This window comes from Rhineura floridana, chromosome 8, assembly GCF_030035675.1.
Source record: "Rhineura floridana isolate rRhiFlo1 chromosome 8, rRhiFlo1.hap2, whole genome shotgun sequence".
NCBI lineage: Eukaryota > Metazoa > Chordata > Lepidosauria > Squamata > Rhineuridae > Rhineura > Rhineura floridana.
Genome location: NC_084487.1, coordinates 52,863,961 through 52,880,851, shown reverse-complemented (window position 1 = coordinate 52,880,851; position 16,891 = coordinate 52,863,961). Strand labels below are relative to the sequence as shown.

The 16,891-nt window shown below is 40.4% G+C and overlaps 1 protein-coding gene across 1 annotated transcript in view; it reads right to left on the bottom strand.

Moving 5' to 3' along the window:
* ANKS1B (ankyrin repeat and sterile alpha motif domain containing 1B) overlaps positions 1-16,891 on the bottom strand; it is a 573,173-nt gene that overhangs the window by 427,868 nt on the left and 128,414 nt on the right. Inside the window, exon 5 of the mRNA XM_061582729.1 lies at positions 15,104-15,284. Coding sequence (XP_061438713.1) covers positions 15,104-15,284 — 181 coding nt within the window. The remainder of the gene's footprint in view (positions 1-15,103; positions 15,285-16,891) is intronic.

The following is a 16,891-nucleotide window of genomic DNA, read 5'->3' as shown; positions in this document are numbered from 1 at the left end:
TGTGATAATAAACATCTATTAAGATGAATGGGAATTATGCCACTGGTTTTAATTCTTAACAGTTAAAAACCCACTATCTTGATTTTTTTTTTGTTCTCACTCTTAAAGTCATCAGTTCTTCATAATTTTGGGTTGAGCTAGTTTCCATGTGGGTACAGCTTAGTTATCTTTATTTCCCTTCTAAAAGATGTTCGCTGGAAGGGAGATTTTTCATCCTCATTCTCTCCCAATGTAGCCACCTACACCCTCCAAATGACTCTCCAGAGATTTATGGGACCCTTCTGAACAATAATGGGGCATAGAGGCTGCCAAGGGAGGGAAGAATCACCCAAAATTAAATGGGCCTCTTGATTTTGATTCATAAAACCTCTCTCTATAGCAGGGGTGGGCAACCCACAGTCCTTCAGTTATTTTCATGTGACTGTTGACCTAATTTCTAACTCTGTGCCAGTGATCAGTTCAAACTGAAAGTAAAATCTTCCCTCCCCAGGCAGTCTGCTAGGTAGGGAGAAAGAGTGAAAGAGAAGGGGTATCAGAGAGGGAGAGGGGTGAGAGAGAAAGAAGGGGCAATACCTATTTTTCGATGAGACCCTGTCCAACCCTGGCTTCAACCCCAGTCCCCTAAAACTCCCCTCTGCAGGAATGCAGCTGACAAAATAAAAAGGTTGCCCACCCCTGCTGTATAGCATGAGGAAGGGAGGTTTTTAATTTCACAAGACACACCTGCCTAATTCTAATCCAGGATACTGTAAACTGTTAGGGACTCAAGCAGGCCAGTTCCTTCATCTCACTCCTCTATGTCCTTCCCCCCACAACTGATCCTTCAACATCTTGTAGCTCTACTGCTCACAACAATCTGTAGCACCTACACTGTAGGGGCTAGTCTACACAGTGGTTTACTGTGTGTTTGGTTCTACACACATTGCCTTTAAATTTGCATGTTTCACATGACATTACCGGCAAACAGAAGCTATCACACAGTTTCCCTCCTGTAAATCCATACTAATCCAATCCACTGATAATATGAAAAAGGGAGAAAAAAATCTTCACTCCATTTCTCTAGTGCTTGCAGAGGCTTTGCTCCGATGCTTTCAGGTGGGTGTGTCAATTGTTCCCCTCTCCAAGCCCACTGTCTCCTCCTCACTTCTTTCATTTTGTTTTGTGTAGGCTGACAAGCAACTTCTGGTTACTCAACCCCATTCTGCTGGTCCTTTCTATGTTGCTGCAAATGGTGCCTTTATTTTATTTCCCCCCTAACTTGTGCGCAAAAGTGTAACACTGCTCAAACAAAGATTTGGATTTTAGCTGTATCCTACCAACCAAAGGCACAGAAAGCACAGATATTCACACTATCAGGTATTTTTTTAAAGGAACCTACTGCAGCTGGTACAACAGACTGAGCATGCTCGGTCACCTTAGCAACCAGAGGGAGTGGAAATGTGTAATTACAGAGCAGGGCCACAAGGGACCAGCAAAACTAATCCTTCCCAGAGGAATGCCTATTTGTGTGAATGAGAAAAAATGATTGGTAGCTATCTTTGAGCAGAAACTGCGGACAGTACAAATCTATTACAAAGGTAAATGCAGTGTATTTCCTACAAAGAAATGCTCCTATGTAGATGAGACCTAGGTCCTGGGTATTGCTAAGCATGGGTCCTTTTGGGATTATTTACATTAAATATCATCTTACAATATGAGGCAGCATTTCATCATCATAAACTATTGCTTATCGTTTAGAAAAACAGAAGATGTCATAAAACCTAGTCTAAGCCCCTCTCATGCACTGTTTGAAAATATGCTTATAATGTGGACACAATGGCATTATTATAGTTTATGCCACATTAGCTGAAGAGATGCTAAGCAATAGTTGATGATGATGAAATGCTGTAATGCAGCTTATTCAGTGCTGCCTCATATTGTTACTTGTGCACCCCTTATAGCATTACTTGTGACACAACTAAATAAGTGGAGAGGCCTCTGAAGAAGGGATTTTACCCAAAATGTGTTGGGTTTCTAATGATCATGGCCAGTCAGTTTATAGATCTAGTCCACAGATGCCGCAATAAAATTTATACACCATACAAAAACAATAAACTGTTTCCTAGCATCCATTGAGGTTCTCTTGTTTCTTCAAATCATTGGGTTGTATTCAACTAAATCCTACTGAGAGTAGACTAGGGTTGCCATATTGCCCAGATTTTACCTGGATCTTTCAGCCTTGCTGAAATCTTTCAACCATGCTACCCAGTGACCACTTAGCCCAACAGGTGGCCCGGTTTCCCAGCTTTCATTTTTTTAAAAAGCAAGTATCTAGCCCTTATGGATCCAGAGAAACAAGGCAAATTGTGGAGACAGTTTTCTGCCCATTTTGTGAGAAATCAGCCTACTCCTTTCTTCCATTGTTCTTAGCTAGCTCTCCTGGGAAAATCAAGAATATTAGTCTGCCTGCCTGCCGCATATGCAGAATCTAGCAGTTTAGAAAACTGCACATGCTGACTTGATCAACAAATGTAGTTCCACCCCTTAGCCACAGCCCTTCTTGTTGAGTCAGCAACAAGCAGCAGCTTTCATTTCATTTGCCTCTGTGTCTCAGGGCATGTGTCCTAAGTAGGGTTGCCAGGTTCTTGGCCTGAGACTGATCCTGTATCTTTAGGAGAAGAGAAAGTCAGCCAAGTGCAGGTGTTCTTGCAACACTGTAATGAGAAAAACCACACGGTGGAATTCCCCCTTCCCCCTGCACAACTTTTAAAGATACAGAAGACCTCTTGGTTGCCAGGTTGTATTATACAGCCATGAGAGTGGCTGTATACTATAGCCAGCAAGGATTTTTCACATTCCGCAATGTTAAATGGAAAATACCCCTGCATGCCATTCTGATGCTTCCCATAAGCTCATTTCAAAATAAAACCTTACAAAACTTATAGTTCTGAACTCAGAAACGCTTGCTTAACAACCCTGTCAATTTTCATAGCGATACACAAAACAGTCCGAGAGAATTGAGAGTTCAAAGTCTAAAAAGAGAGAGAAAAACCTCAGAGCCCTTTTTGGACTTTTTTCTGCCAGAGTTCTCATAATCTGTTGAAATTCATTAAAAATCAGCCATGTTCACAGGGTACCTGTAATCCTAATACTGACCTTGCCCCATACTCTGACCTTCATGTACTGCAGTTTAAAAGTTAAAAAATACCTGGTTGATTTTTAATTAATTTAAGAAATTTTGGCTGGAAGCCTATTATAACGCAGGGCATGCTCAGTAAGGACCAACTGTCAGTGTTCTAAAAGCCTCACAGCTGCTGGGCTTGCCTAATCAGAGGGCCACACCCACACCAGACTTGATTTCACTTGAGACAGTCATGGCTTCCCTCAAAGAATCCTGGGAAGTGTAGTTTGTGAAGGGTGCTGAGAGGAGACTTCTATTCCCCTGAGAGAATGGGTAACAGTCAGCCACTCTGATCGAAGGTCTGTGAGAGGAACAACTCTCAGCACCCTTCACTAACTACACTTCCCAGGATTCTTTGAGAGAAGCCATGATTGGCTTTGAGCCATGGCTTTGAGAGAAGCCATGATAAATTCTTTTAAATTGTTTTTAAAAGATGTGTTTTTAAATTTGTATATTTGTTTTTAATGTTTTTAGTTATTGTAAACCACCCAGAGAGCTTCGGCTGTGGGGCAGTATATAAATACACTAAATAAATAGATAAATAAATAATGATTGTCCAAAGTGTAATAGAGGCCTGGTGTGGATGTGGCCAGGGACAGCTTTGTTTTAAATTTGGGTGGGAGGTAGGGTTGCCAGGTTCAGGGCCTGAGACTGATCCTGTATCTTTAGTAGAAGAGAAAGTCAGCCAAGTGCAGGTGTTCTTGCAACAATGTAATGGGAAAAACCACAAGGTAGAATTCTCCCTTCCCCCTGCCCAACTTTGAAAGATACAGAAGACATCTTGGTTGCCAGGCCCAGCCTGTTCAGTTTTACCTATCCTAATCATGATTGCATAGGAGTATATCCGATTCAACTCAATAATCATACAAATGATCAGACCTGCCTTTTCCCTCCTTCCCCTTTCCTCTGCCTTTCTCCTCCCCTTCCCTCTTCCTTCTGCCTCCTCCCCTGTCCACTTCAGGCTTCCCTCCCCATGGTCAGTTTTACCTATCCTAAGCATGATTGCACAGGAGTAAATCCCACTGAACTCAATAAACATGCAAATGACCACATCTGTCCTTCTTCTTTCTCCCCCTCCTGCCTGCTCCCATCCCAGTCCTCCCCTCTGCCTTTCCACCCCTCCCTCCTCCCCCTTCCCCTTCCCCCCTTCCCCATCGCCTGTGGTCAGTTTCACCTATCCTAAGCATGATTGCCGTGTGTGTGTGTGTATATCCCACTTAACTCAATAAGCATGCAAATGATCAATCCATTCTCAGCAAACTTGCGCAGGATCCCATTTCTTACCTCCCGGATTAAAAAGCAAGGAAATTCACTAATACTCAAAAAAACCTTGCGGTTTAAGAATGTACCTATAGCCCACAGATATTTCTACCAAACTTTAAAAAGCAGGGAAATTGGGCAGCTATAGTGAATGCACCGGGGGAGCAGGAGACCTGACCTCCTCTCTGAGATATTGTACTACCCTACAAAGTTGTCAAAATGCAAACACAATTTGGGTTGGTCTTTCACAGTCCAATCCACTTGCTGTGTAGCTTGGAAAAATTTGGTAACATGTGCCTCTTACACATGTACATTCTTAAACCGCAAGGTTTTTTGAGTATTAGTGAATAGATATATAGATATATGTATTCAATGCAGTGAGGGGTGTAACCTTTTCCCCCCTTATGACCAAGGAATGGAACAGCTGCCCTGTCTAATGCTAACACAGCTTGCCAGGACTCTAGAATTCACTGCATTTTTCATTTTTTAAAAAAGAGGTGCCAGCATCCAAGTCTCCATCAAGTTCCAACCTTTATTATAGAAGGCTGCATTTCCCCTCTCCCTGATCTGGTATGTGAGAATCAGTGTACTAAAGACATTTCTCATATGCTCAGACACTACTCTCTTTAGATAAGATGATTGACTGAACTGATAATATTGATATCTTTATTTCTGTGTTACTAGTTATAGCAGTCTGTTCATTTCATATTTCCTAATTGTTGGTACAGACAACCTCTCCATCACAATACTGCTTCTAATTTATGCTTTGATGGCTTTTTGTTTTATGCTGGATTTTTATACTGCTGCATTGACTTGTTTTTATTATGTTTTTATACTGATTGTGTATTTTTATTGCTCTGATCTCTGTTTTTAACAGTGGAAGTGTGGGATATGAATCCTCTTAATAAATAAATATTCCATAGTGTTGGAAATTAGAGTCTAGGCATTTAGGGGTAAAATGTAAAGGTTTTTTTTAAAAAAAAAAATCCTCACATCCTGCCCCAGTTTGGGTAATAATTGCTAGGAACAAAAACAGAACAAGTGGACAATGCAACTGTTAATATGCTTAATTTGCATAATTACCAACCAATTTTCATAATATGTAAATTATCTTGCCTGGATTTATAGAATTGGAATATGGCAATCCTATCTGCAGGTGAAGGCCTCCTTGCAGATACCCTCCTATCAATAGGTCTATTCTGCACAACATAGGAAGTGGACCTTTAGTGTTTTGGCACCTACAATTTGGAATTCACTCCCCTTAAATATTAGACAGGCATCCATCTCTGTTATCTTTTCAGCACCTAGTGAAGACCTTCCTCTTTCAATAAATCTTTTAAGCAGAAGCCTTATCCCAGTCTGCCTCTGCGTTGGAATGGCTTTTTAAGATGATTTAAAGATGTTTTAATATGTTTTAAAGTCTTTTTTAAAGATGTTTTAGAGTGTTTTTAGTGTTTTTGTTTGCTGCCCTAGGCTCCTTCTGAGAAGAAGGGTGGGATATAAATGTAGTAAATATTAATTAATTTATTTTTAAATTTATTGGATTTCTTAGTCGCCCATCTGGCTGGCCATCCAGCCACTCTGGGCGACGTACAAAATGAACAAAATAATACAAAATGACAATAATTATTATTTTCTGGATTTGTTTACATTTGTGAACAAATATATGTCTGCACACCTGGAAAGTCTCCCAAGCATTCAGCAACTACCACCATATTTTGACCATGTCTAACTTCAGGACAGATAGGAATGGGATAATCTAAGTTCAATATTAGAGGAAATAATAAACAAACAAAACGCACTGACTAACATGGTATGCTTTTTCTGGAGATCATTATGGCAATTTATTTAAAATATTATTTCCAGTCTAATCTCATGGTTTCTCTGTAGTGATTAAATGGTTTGTGGTCCAGTTCCTTCAAATCTTGAGGAACTATTCATGGTTGCAACCATTCTGTAGATAGAATTCTAATGTTAGTATGAGCAACAGTTACTTGGCATTTAAATGAATGAAGCATTGTCTGTACAACTCCAAGAGAGTATAAATAAGCAGATATGAACAGGAAATATAGCAATTTATAATGATAGTGACCTAAAATATAAATAAATGCATTCAATTAGTTGTCACACAAGATAAGACATTCTGGAAAAGTGCAAGAAAAAGAAATACAGAGTGGTAGCCATGTAATATGTATGCACGAGTAGCAAAATATCTTGTTTAAAAATAAATGAAATTGCTTTATACTGAGATAAATGGTCCACCAAGCCCAGGACTGTCCACTGGCAGCAGCTCTTCAGGATTTGAAGGGCTGCTTGTTGTGCCCCAGTTGGAGGGAAGGCTAGGTTAGGGAGGGGAGTCAGATGAGGAGGTGGTTCCTTGGGGAGCTGGAGGAAGGGAGACGAGCAGGGAGGGTTCTGGCAGCCCTCAAACTCCCATGCCCGGCACTTTCACAGAGGCAGCTCCTGCCCTGCCTGTGAATCCAACACCCGAGTAGTTGGGAAGCATCTCTCCAATTGCGCCATCCGCTCCCATGTAGGAATCCCCACCAGCCACTTCAGACGCTTCCCAGCCAATCAGCAACCCGCTTCCAGAGGCTACGCTGTCACTTAGCAAAGCCCCGCTGTCAGATGTGCCATCTGAGACTCGTCCCCCTCGCTTTATGCGAGGAGGCAGAAGAAGAGAGGCTTTCAAAGGATGAAACTCACACAGAGCTGCTGCTTACTCACGAAAACCTTCCCTACTTAAGCAGGTGTCTCCCAAGTTACAAGTGCTGAGTCAACTCTCCCCAAACACTGCAGAAACTGCTTAGTTAGGATAGTTAGGGAAAGTAGTAAGCCAGAGTAGACAGGTATATGAAGCACACCGCTTTGGATGTAACCATAACTTTAATAAAAAGAGAAAAAGACATCACCTCGCCTCAGTCTGAATCCTTCAGTTCTGGCCAGGATATTGCTTGCTGTTGATACGATTTATAATTGATTTTATTATTGTTTTTGATTTATTATGGAACTATTAATGGGTTTGTAATCCACCCAGGGAACTATGCTGTACAAGTGGTATGTAACTTTAATAAACAACATTAAATACATTAGCCCCCCCACCCCGATACCAGCAATCCTTTAACTGGAAATGGCAAAGATTGTACCTGGGACTTTATACATGTAGAATACGAGTTCAGGCATTGGGTTCCTGCCACCATACTTTCAATAATCTGCAACAGCCAACATTACAATACGGTTCATAAATAAATGATAATTTTTTATTTGCTCACAAAGAACCCTTTTTTGCAAACTATATAAGCAATACAACATTTGGATTGCCATAGCTGTGCCAATATGTATCTATATATTCTTTCACTGATTCATATTCATAGCATAATACATTTCTTATGTTCTACTTTTTCTTCATATTTGTTTTATTTCTTTCGACAACAAGGAAAGCTATCAGAGCGCTCTGTTTCAAAGCAAGTAAAAATTCTCCTATTCATTTCATTAAAACAGATTTCCTGGGTAGCCGATTCCTAAGTGGTTTGATTCATGAGGTGGAGGAAAGCTTTTCAGAGTGTGCTATACTGAATAAATATGAACGTAATACAATGTATTCACTGCAAGGATGTGGGCTGACATGATAAAAAAGATCAGGTTTGTTCTAACAAAAAGGTAAATACTCATCCAACCTCAATTTTAACCACACATTTATGCGTGAGTGTAAGTAAGCCAAAATGCAACCATCCCACAACTATATAATTTTTGTCTATTCTTCAAACAATCCTTTAGAAAAACTGAAGAAAGGCCCACTGTGAATTGTTTGCAAGGCACTTTGAGGGTAAAGTTGCTCACCTCCGTAGCAGTCTTGATGCCCCATTCACATCTACTGTAGACCCCAATGAGGTGTCCAGTGCAACATATGCTACAACTTCTTGGGAATGGTTTCAGTTGATGCGGCCTGATGACATAGACAAGGTGCTTGCGATGAGGGGGTTTGACTGAGTGGATCCAGGGTCTGGTCAATGCATCATTGTGGGAGGGAGTGGTTCCAGCCACCTTGAAAGATGCAGTGATCCAACCACTCCTAAAAAAGCTCACCCTGGACCCATTGGTTTGTCACAACTACAGTCTGGTTGCAAATACCCCCTTTTTAGGGAAGGTGATTGAGAGGGTTGTGGTGGAACAGTTGTGGGTACACTCTTGGATGAAACAGATTATCTTGACCCATCCCAGTCTGGGTTTAGGCCTGGTTATGGGACTGAATCAGCCTTGGTCGCCCTGATGGATGACCTTTATCGGGAGAAGGACAGGGGGAGTGCAACCCTGTTATTCTTACTTGATCTCTCAGCAGCTTTTGATACCTTCTGGGTCAACTTGGTGGGATGGGTATTGGAGGCACTGTTTCCTATCTCCGGGGTCGCTCTCAGAGAATAGCATTGGGTGACGGTCTTTGGCCCCCTGGCAGTTGTGCTGTGGGGTGCTGCAGGGTACCATCTTGTCCCCCATGCTGTTTAACATCTATATGAAGCCGTTGGGAGCAGTCACCAGGAGCTTTGGGGTGAGGCGTCAGCAGTAAGCTGATGATACCCACCTCTATTTCTCACTAACATCTGAATTGGGAGAAGCCGTGCAAGCCCTGGACCGCTGCCTGGACTCGGTGGTGGGCTGGATGAGGGCCAATAAACTGAGCCTGAATCCTAGCAAGACGGAGGCACTATGGGCTGGTGGTTCCTGAGTTCGGATAATTGGTCAGTTGCCTGCTTTGGATGGGGTCTGTAGTCTGGGGGTACTTCTGGATCCATCTTTGTCGCTAGAGGCCCAGGTGACCTTCGTGGCTAGGAGTGCCTTTTACCAGCTTCGGCTGGTAAGACAGCTGTGGCCGTTTCTGGATCGGGATAACCTGACCGCTATTGTCCATGCACTGGTAACCTCCAGACTGGATTACTGTAATGCGCTCTATGTGGGGCTGCCCTTGAGGTTGGTCCAGAAGCTGTAACTGGTGCAAAATGCAGTGGAGACTGCACACTGGGACAGGGTATTGCCAACATGTCACCCCGCTGCTGAAAGAATTGCACTGGCTGCCCATTTGCTACTGGGCCACATTCAAGGTTCTAGTTTTGGTATACAAAGCCCTATACAGCTTGGGACCAGGATACCTGAAAGACCGTCTTATCCCTTCTATACCGTTGATCACTGTGCCCTACAGGTGAGGGCCTCCTGCAGATACCATCTTATCAGGAGGTCCGTTCTGCACAACACAGGAAACGGACGTTTAGTGTGGTGGCACCTACCCTTTGGAATTCCCTCCCCTTAAATATTAGGCAGGCACCATCTCTGTTATCTTTTCGGTGCCTTTTGAAGACTCTCCTCTTTCAACAAGCCTTTTAAGTTGAGACCTATCCCAGTCTGCATCTGTGTTGGAATTGATTTTATATATATATATATATTAAAAAAACACAATATATTTTAACCCTTTTTTAAATATGTTTTTAAAGCTTTTAAAAATGTTTTAAAAGTTGTTTTGTTTTGGTGTATATTAAGGTCTGTTTTTATGATGTTTTGATGTGTTTTTAGCACTTTTGTTTGCCACCCTGGGCTCCTGCTGGGAGGAAGGGCTGGATATAAATAAAATAATAAATAAAATAAAAATAAATAAAGAGATCAGAATGAAAATGAGTATTAAAAGTATTATGGAATTCAGATATATAGCCACTGAGAAAGCCACCTTTCCCCTACCTCCCCAATCTTGATGGCTTGGTGGGTTAGGATCAGGCCTGTAGCCGTGGGGGAGGAATGGGGGTGCTGCTGCCCCCTAGAGCTATGCTTCATCCCCCCTAGAATTTTGGGGGGAAATGTCATGTTTTTAATTTGTGACATGACAGACAATGACAATCTCCATTTAAAGAATGATAGCTTGTTTTAAGAACAGGAAAAATTTAAAAATAGGACCCTTCCAAAAATGGAGTGAATAAGGCAGGGCAAATGCACAACAAAAGGCTCATCTGAAAGAGCCCCCACAAGTCAGCTTACTCAAGACTTTCCCCGACTGAGGTGGGATTTTTCATGATCATAATTAATTACCCTATAATTACTTAAGTGATCCTGCAGAAAAAAAAACTTTATGCTGCTTGAAGAGTGAAATATTAGAAATTGGTATTATAGACTAGAGTTACACTCCACCCCTTGGACTTTTCTTTACTCTGCTTTTCATTTTCATTTGTGCTATCTACCAAGCCAGCAATTGAAAAGCATGCTTGTTTGCCTGCAGTAAGAAGTAAGAGTTTGTTTATTATGCAGTTACAATAGAGCAGGATTGGGTGCTTATTGGTTAGTTTGTCCTTTATATAGCAGCCAGTTTAAAAGTTTCCCCTTGATTATCCAACAGGAAAGAAAAGCTAAAGACCACAAACAAGACTAGAAGGAGGACTCTCAAGGATCAGTTAAAAAACACACCATGTAATATTTATTTTCTCTCTGCCCTTCCCTAAACTTGTAGTATGGACAAGTTTGTTTTTCATGTCGAATCTAAAACTGAGATACCTAATGCAGCATCAAAGCCAAGCTCAGGAACTCACTGTCTTTATCAAAATAGTTCAGTTCATGAACAATCAGAACACAGGGACAGACCACAGGTAAAAGGGGACTGTAGGCAAAGTCAAGCTTTTGAGTCTGGTATTCCTGGGGATCTCTCAAAAAAGGCTAAGACAATTCAACAGATTAAACTTCATTCATGTAAATTAACACACTCTCTGGATGGAACTGGAGTGACAGGGAAGGTCACTGCCTTTCCCTTACCTTGACATGGCCCTCACATCCTCTCCACCAGTAAGGTGGAGGGGAGATTGGCTGGCGCTATGTGCCTGTCCTCCCACAAAATGCCCCATCTAGAACTGTGGCTGCCCCACTTAACAAGGAAGGCTGACTACAGGGCTGGTTAGGATGAACCATGGCCAATCTATGCTCTATTTGAACCAAAACTGGGGGTTGGGGGAACACAGCTGGGCCAGCCAAGGATCAATGGATCCAATGCTGCTCCTTTGCCAAGTGAGGGACTGAATTTGGGCCCAACTGCTGCACCAGTCTGAAGATGGTGTAGCAAATCCCCCAAGAAAACCCCCACCCCCACCTTCCAACCTGACTAGCAAGAGTCAGCAGGGCTTTGGATGTGGTAATAGCTCTGCTGCTCCTATTAACCCCCAGAAAGAGTTAAGATTGCTCAGTGAGTGATTTGGTTAGGAAGTAACCTGCAGAATTTTACTGAATAAAAAAGCATAGTTATAAAAATTGGCTAGGACAGTAAGACAATGTACACAATTTTGTGCACAGTTCAGCCTTGTAGCCAGCCTTCCTTGTTAGGTGGGCAGCCATATTTCTAGATGGGGCATTTTGAGGGGGGAGGCGCATAGCACCAGCCAAATCCTCCCCTACTCACTGGTGGAGAGGATGTGAGGGCCAGGCCAGAGGAAGAGAAAGACAGTGATCTTCCCCATCACTCCTCCTCCATGCAGAGAGTGTGAGTTAACTTACATAACAGGCCATGTAAAAGTCAAGTTAACCAAAAATTTATTATGAACACCAGGAATTAAGTGACTGGCATATTTTTTTGTTTCATAAGAAAAAAGGATGTTAAGGATGCAGTGAACAAGGGGATACCAAAAGTTGTAATTCCTCCTTGAGGGTTCCTCCTCCTAGTCTTGTTCTTGACTTTTAGATTTTCCTTCATGTTGGACAATCAATGGGAAACTATTTAACTGGTTGCTACATAAAGGACTAACTAAGTGATTGGAAACTAATTGTGGAAAACAATTGGAATTTTTCTGTTGGTTGCAAGGTTGATTTTTCTGCCCAGAAATCCTGAAAATGCCTCATGCTGAGCTACACACATTGGGAAAATCAGAAATTAGTCCTGAGTTACAGCCAATGTGGCTAGCCAGCCAGCCAACTGTAGTGTGCACAGGAGTGTTTGTATTCCCCTAAGGCTGTTTTCATCATTTGACATTAAGTATTCAAGAAAAAAAATAGTCACTTTGTCATTGTGAATATAGTGAATACTTTAAAAGAGTAAAGGGTAACTAAGGGTAAATATTTTTTCAGACCACTTTAAGCTATCTCTTTATTCCACCCTTTAGCAATAAGCACCCAATCCTGCTCTACACGTCATAATAAGTGCAGTACAAACAAACTCTTACTTCTTATTGCCAGCAAACAAACATGCTTCTTTATTGCTGGCTGGGTAGAGAACACAACTGAAACTGAAAAGCAGAGCAAAGGAAAGTCCACAGGGCGGAGTTCAACTTTAGCCCATAACACAAAGTTCTAATATTTAACACTTCAAGGGTCACATACATACAGGCTGTTTCCCCCCAGGATCACTTAAGTAATTATGGGGTGATTGTGATCATGAAAAATCCACTCTCGGTCAGGGAAAGGTTTGAGTGGGCAGACTTTGGGGAAGTCCTCCAGATGAGATTTTTGTAGGGTTCTGCCTTATTCACTGAATAAGGTCCTATTCTTAAATTGCTCCCATTCTTAAAACAAGCTGTGATTCTTTAAATGGAGGCTGTCAATGTCTGTCATGTCGCAGTTAAAAAAGACAATCCGCCCCAAACAAATCCAGTGGGGTGAAGCAAAGCTCAGAGGGGACTGTTCTTACAATTCATTCCCCAAGAAATTAAGCTAAGCTATCATCTCTCAACAAAGCCCATATTCTTGGGTACTGATTCCAAGGGTTCATTCCTGGTGCTAGGCCATAAAGACAGAACACGGATTCTGTGGACATACACACACACACCACACACACTGCCTAACAGCCTTCCTGCCTGATGATGCAGAGGTGGCCTAGGACATGATGCCAATGAAACCACACATACACAATTCTGTTTGGGAGCTGCAACATCCACAAAACGGCTGCCTCAATTGGACTGCCTTGGGACTTTATGGCCTCCACGAGAATCATAGGCGTGTCTGAGTAAATCATTGACTTGACACAAAGGGCACAGCTTTGATCTATTTTTTGCAACAGCGAGTGCAGGCAATGGTTCCTCCTGACACTCCCGCCAAAAGCCTGGATTTGCTGTGGAATGGTGATATGGAAACCCCATCAACAGGATTGCTCCTAAGTGCTTTCTCCAGCACTGTGGAGCCAAGAGCTCATCTTGGTTTTCCAGACAATGAAACAGAACTGACAATAGCTGGAGTACAAGTCATGCAAAATTCACAGTGACGCCGACCAAACACAGGTTAGATCACATAATAATCTTTGTCATGTGATAGTGAAGATGGTGAAGAAATCCTACTTCTTTGCCACCATTGCATTCTGTTCTTTGTAGAGTATGAAGTTCCATTTGCGTGATTTGTATTTTTGAAACATTTTTCTTAAGAAATTTAATTGGTTCATAGGTGGTATTAATTGTCATGTTGCTATCTTCTTTATAGTGAAGTGCCTCTGCTGGATTATCAAGGGTTAATTTAAATTGTTGGGCAATTCTAGCTGAGGTGTGTCATGTGCCTAGTGGCTGGAGGAGTATATTCCACAGCTGTGCTACTTCTTTAGGCTCGGTAGTAACTATATTTATAACAACTTGGCTAATAAGGCATTGAAACCATAGTGGGGATGCATAATATTGGTGAAATTTTGTTACTTTTTTTAGAAATATGCCAACAGGAGAAAATTGTATGTTCCAATGGCAAAATATTTGCTTTATTAATTATTATTATTATTGCATTTTATTAAATTTTAATTTTAAATTATTTTTATGCAGAGATTTTGACTTTTTGAATTGCCACTGTATCAGCCCTTATCAATGAAAGTAATATATAAGGGTAAGCGGGTTTGCAGTATCCTCTTCCAACAATCAGCTGTTTTTTAAAAAAAAAAAAAACAGACACTCATCATTAGTAATTAATGTCTAAACATATTTTTATCTTTTGCCCTTTATAGTGTATACCTAAATAGGTCACAAGGCCACTGAAGAAGACTCTTTGTCAAAATGCATTTGGCTGCATTCTGTTTTTGTATCTTATCTTGCATAAGCATTGATTTATTACATCTGCAGAATTTTATGGCTGTGTTCTGTCTTTTGTATTTCACCTTATATGGGCATTAATTCAATACCACATGTAGAATTCCAGTAGTGATTTTATGTTGGTTTAATAATGTATGCATATTAAATGTTTATATTTTATTTTGTGTTTCATATGTGCACCTTAACACCTCTTTGAGCTTTATAATAAATACACCTTTATATCTGCAGAATAGAATGTAACTCTCAGGATATGGCTATTTTTCATTCTAACTTAACTGAATTGTCACAGGAGGGTTATTATAAAAACATTGGATGTTAGGAGAGATTTGTCAAAGTATTGAAATGCTATTAAGAGGTTTTCAGATCCCTTGTATAGTCCAAAAAAACCCAATACACCCCAATAAGATACTGTTGTGACTTCATCAACTTAACCTACTGTTTTAAATATAAATATTCTTTGTAAAGTACAGGTAAGGATTATTTTGGTTATTAGTTAAAAAACATTTAAAACATATTTCAAGAAAAATATTTGTGCAAAAAAAAATAGATGGGTCATAATGTTCCCTGCAATGTTTCTATTATTCACAACATAATTACTCAGAGCTATCTTGATTTCAGGTTACTACAGCATCAAAATGCTTGGTTAATATGCAACTTCTTTTTATTTTACCTGGAATGTCATTATCTTCAATGCTGCCCTCAAGTGATCCAATGGAATAGTTAGCTGGACTGATTGGAGGACTGGAAGTAAAGCTTGCATATCCTATGGAGGAGCTGATTTCAAAATAATCATGGCTGTGATTTAATCGGTGAAATTCGAAAGCTGATACTATTGATGTACGTTGCTTGGGCTGGAAAAAATGAATTGAAATGTAAAATTTAATTTGTTTTCTGCTTCAAGGTTCATCATCTTTTTTGAATGTGTTTATTAAATCAGGTGCTCAAAAATTTGAATGTTTTCCTTAACTTAATCATTCATACTTCATTCCTAGAATTATCATATTCATGTATAGTGGATTAGGAGCCTATATTACAGTCTCAAATGTCAAGATCAGATAACATATCATATGACCAACAGAAGACCTAATAAACCAATAAAATATCCAGATTTTATTATGTTTCAAAGCAAGTCTGGTGAGACAGCATTTCAGTGTTGATTCATGGCAAAATCATATTAACATCTAGATGGAAGGTATAGAACAGAATTTAAATTAACATTGTGAGCATGTCCTATGACACAATTTTGATATGTTTTATACCAAAATTAAACTATGTCACAAATCCACTGTAATTTGTTTCAAAGCCTTTAACACATTCAAAATCCCAAATTAGTAACACGCACTCAAATGTATAGTTTGGGTTGAAGTGTCTTTGGTGCACATATTCTGGTTAAATCTTGCTATAGAATGCATCTTCAGATCTTTTGCTTAAGTCTTATGGATCCTAACTGCAATGTATTTAGCAAAATGTATGTGGCAGGCATTTACAGAATATATAAAAAAGTCTGTCTTTGCCTAAAATCCACACTATAGGCATATTAGAAATGAAGAGAGAAAACAGGGACAGAGACCTCAAAAGGGGGGAAGCGCCCCTACTTTTAACCAGAAGGTTCACAGTTGTGTTGTATTCTCATCTATAACACTGAGACAGTCAATGAAACATACTTTTGTCCAGACATCAAAATAAAATAAGAACATAACAAGAGCCCTGATGGGTCAAACTAAATGCCCATCTAATCCAGCATTCTCTTTCCACAGAGGCCAACCAGCTCTCAATGGATAGACGATAAGCAAGACTCAGATTCATTCCCAAGACTTGTTCATAGCAATCAGACAGCAAACTCACAACAATACAGATATTTTCAGTTTTTAAAATCCTCTATAATTTCTAGCTGTTTCCAGCAATGCTACTGTCTAGCAAGGAATATTTCCATTTATACCACAGTGTTAAAATTCCTTTCCTTTTTGTAATGCTCTTTGATGTTACAGAATATCAGACTATTCACATAATCAAAGCCATTTTGAATTTGAGTAGTACCTTGATTTAAATTTTATATACTGCATTATCTGTCACTGAAGTGTCACCCAAAGCCATGTATAACAATGATAAAAGCCATAATATTAACTATCGTTCTTCTAAAATTAAAATTAAATTAATATAAAACACCAGCATGGTCAAAATCACACACAGCTGAATTAAAAAGAGCTGAAAACCCAAGCGGCAACAATAGCACATGCATGCCTCTATTGGGAGAGCATTCCACAGAGTGGGTGCCATCATGGAGAAGGCATGCTTGTCCTGGATACAATTTCTTTTCTTCTGAGGATGGGACAGGGAGCAATGCCACTACTGATGATCTGAGGATATGGGAGAATACATAGAGAGGAGGCAATCTCTGAGGTACTTTAGTCCATGGCCATGTAAGACTCCACAGGTCATCACCAGACACTGAAACAGG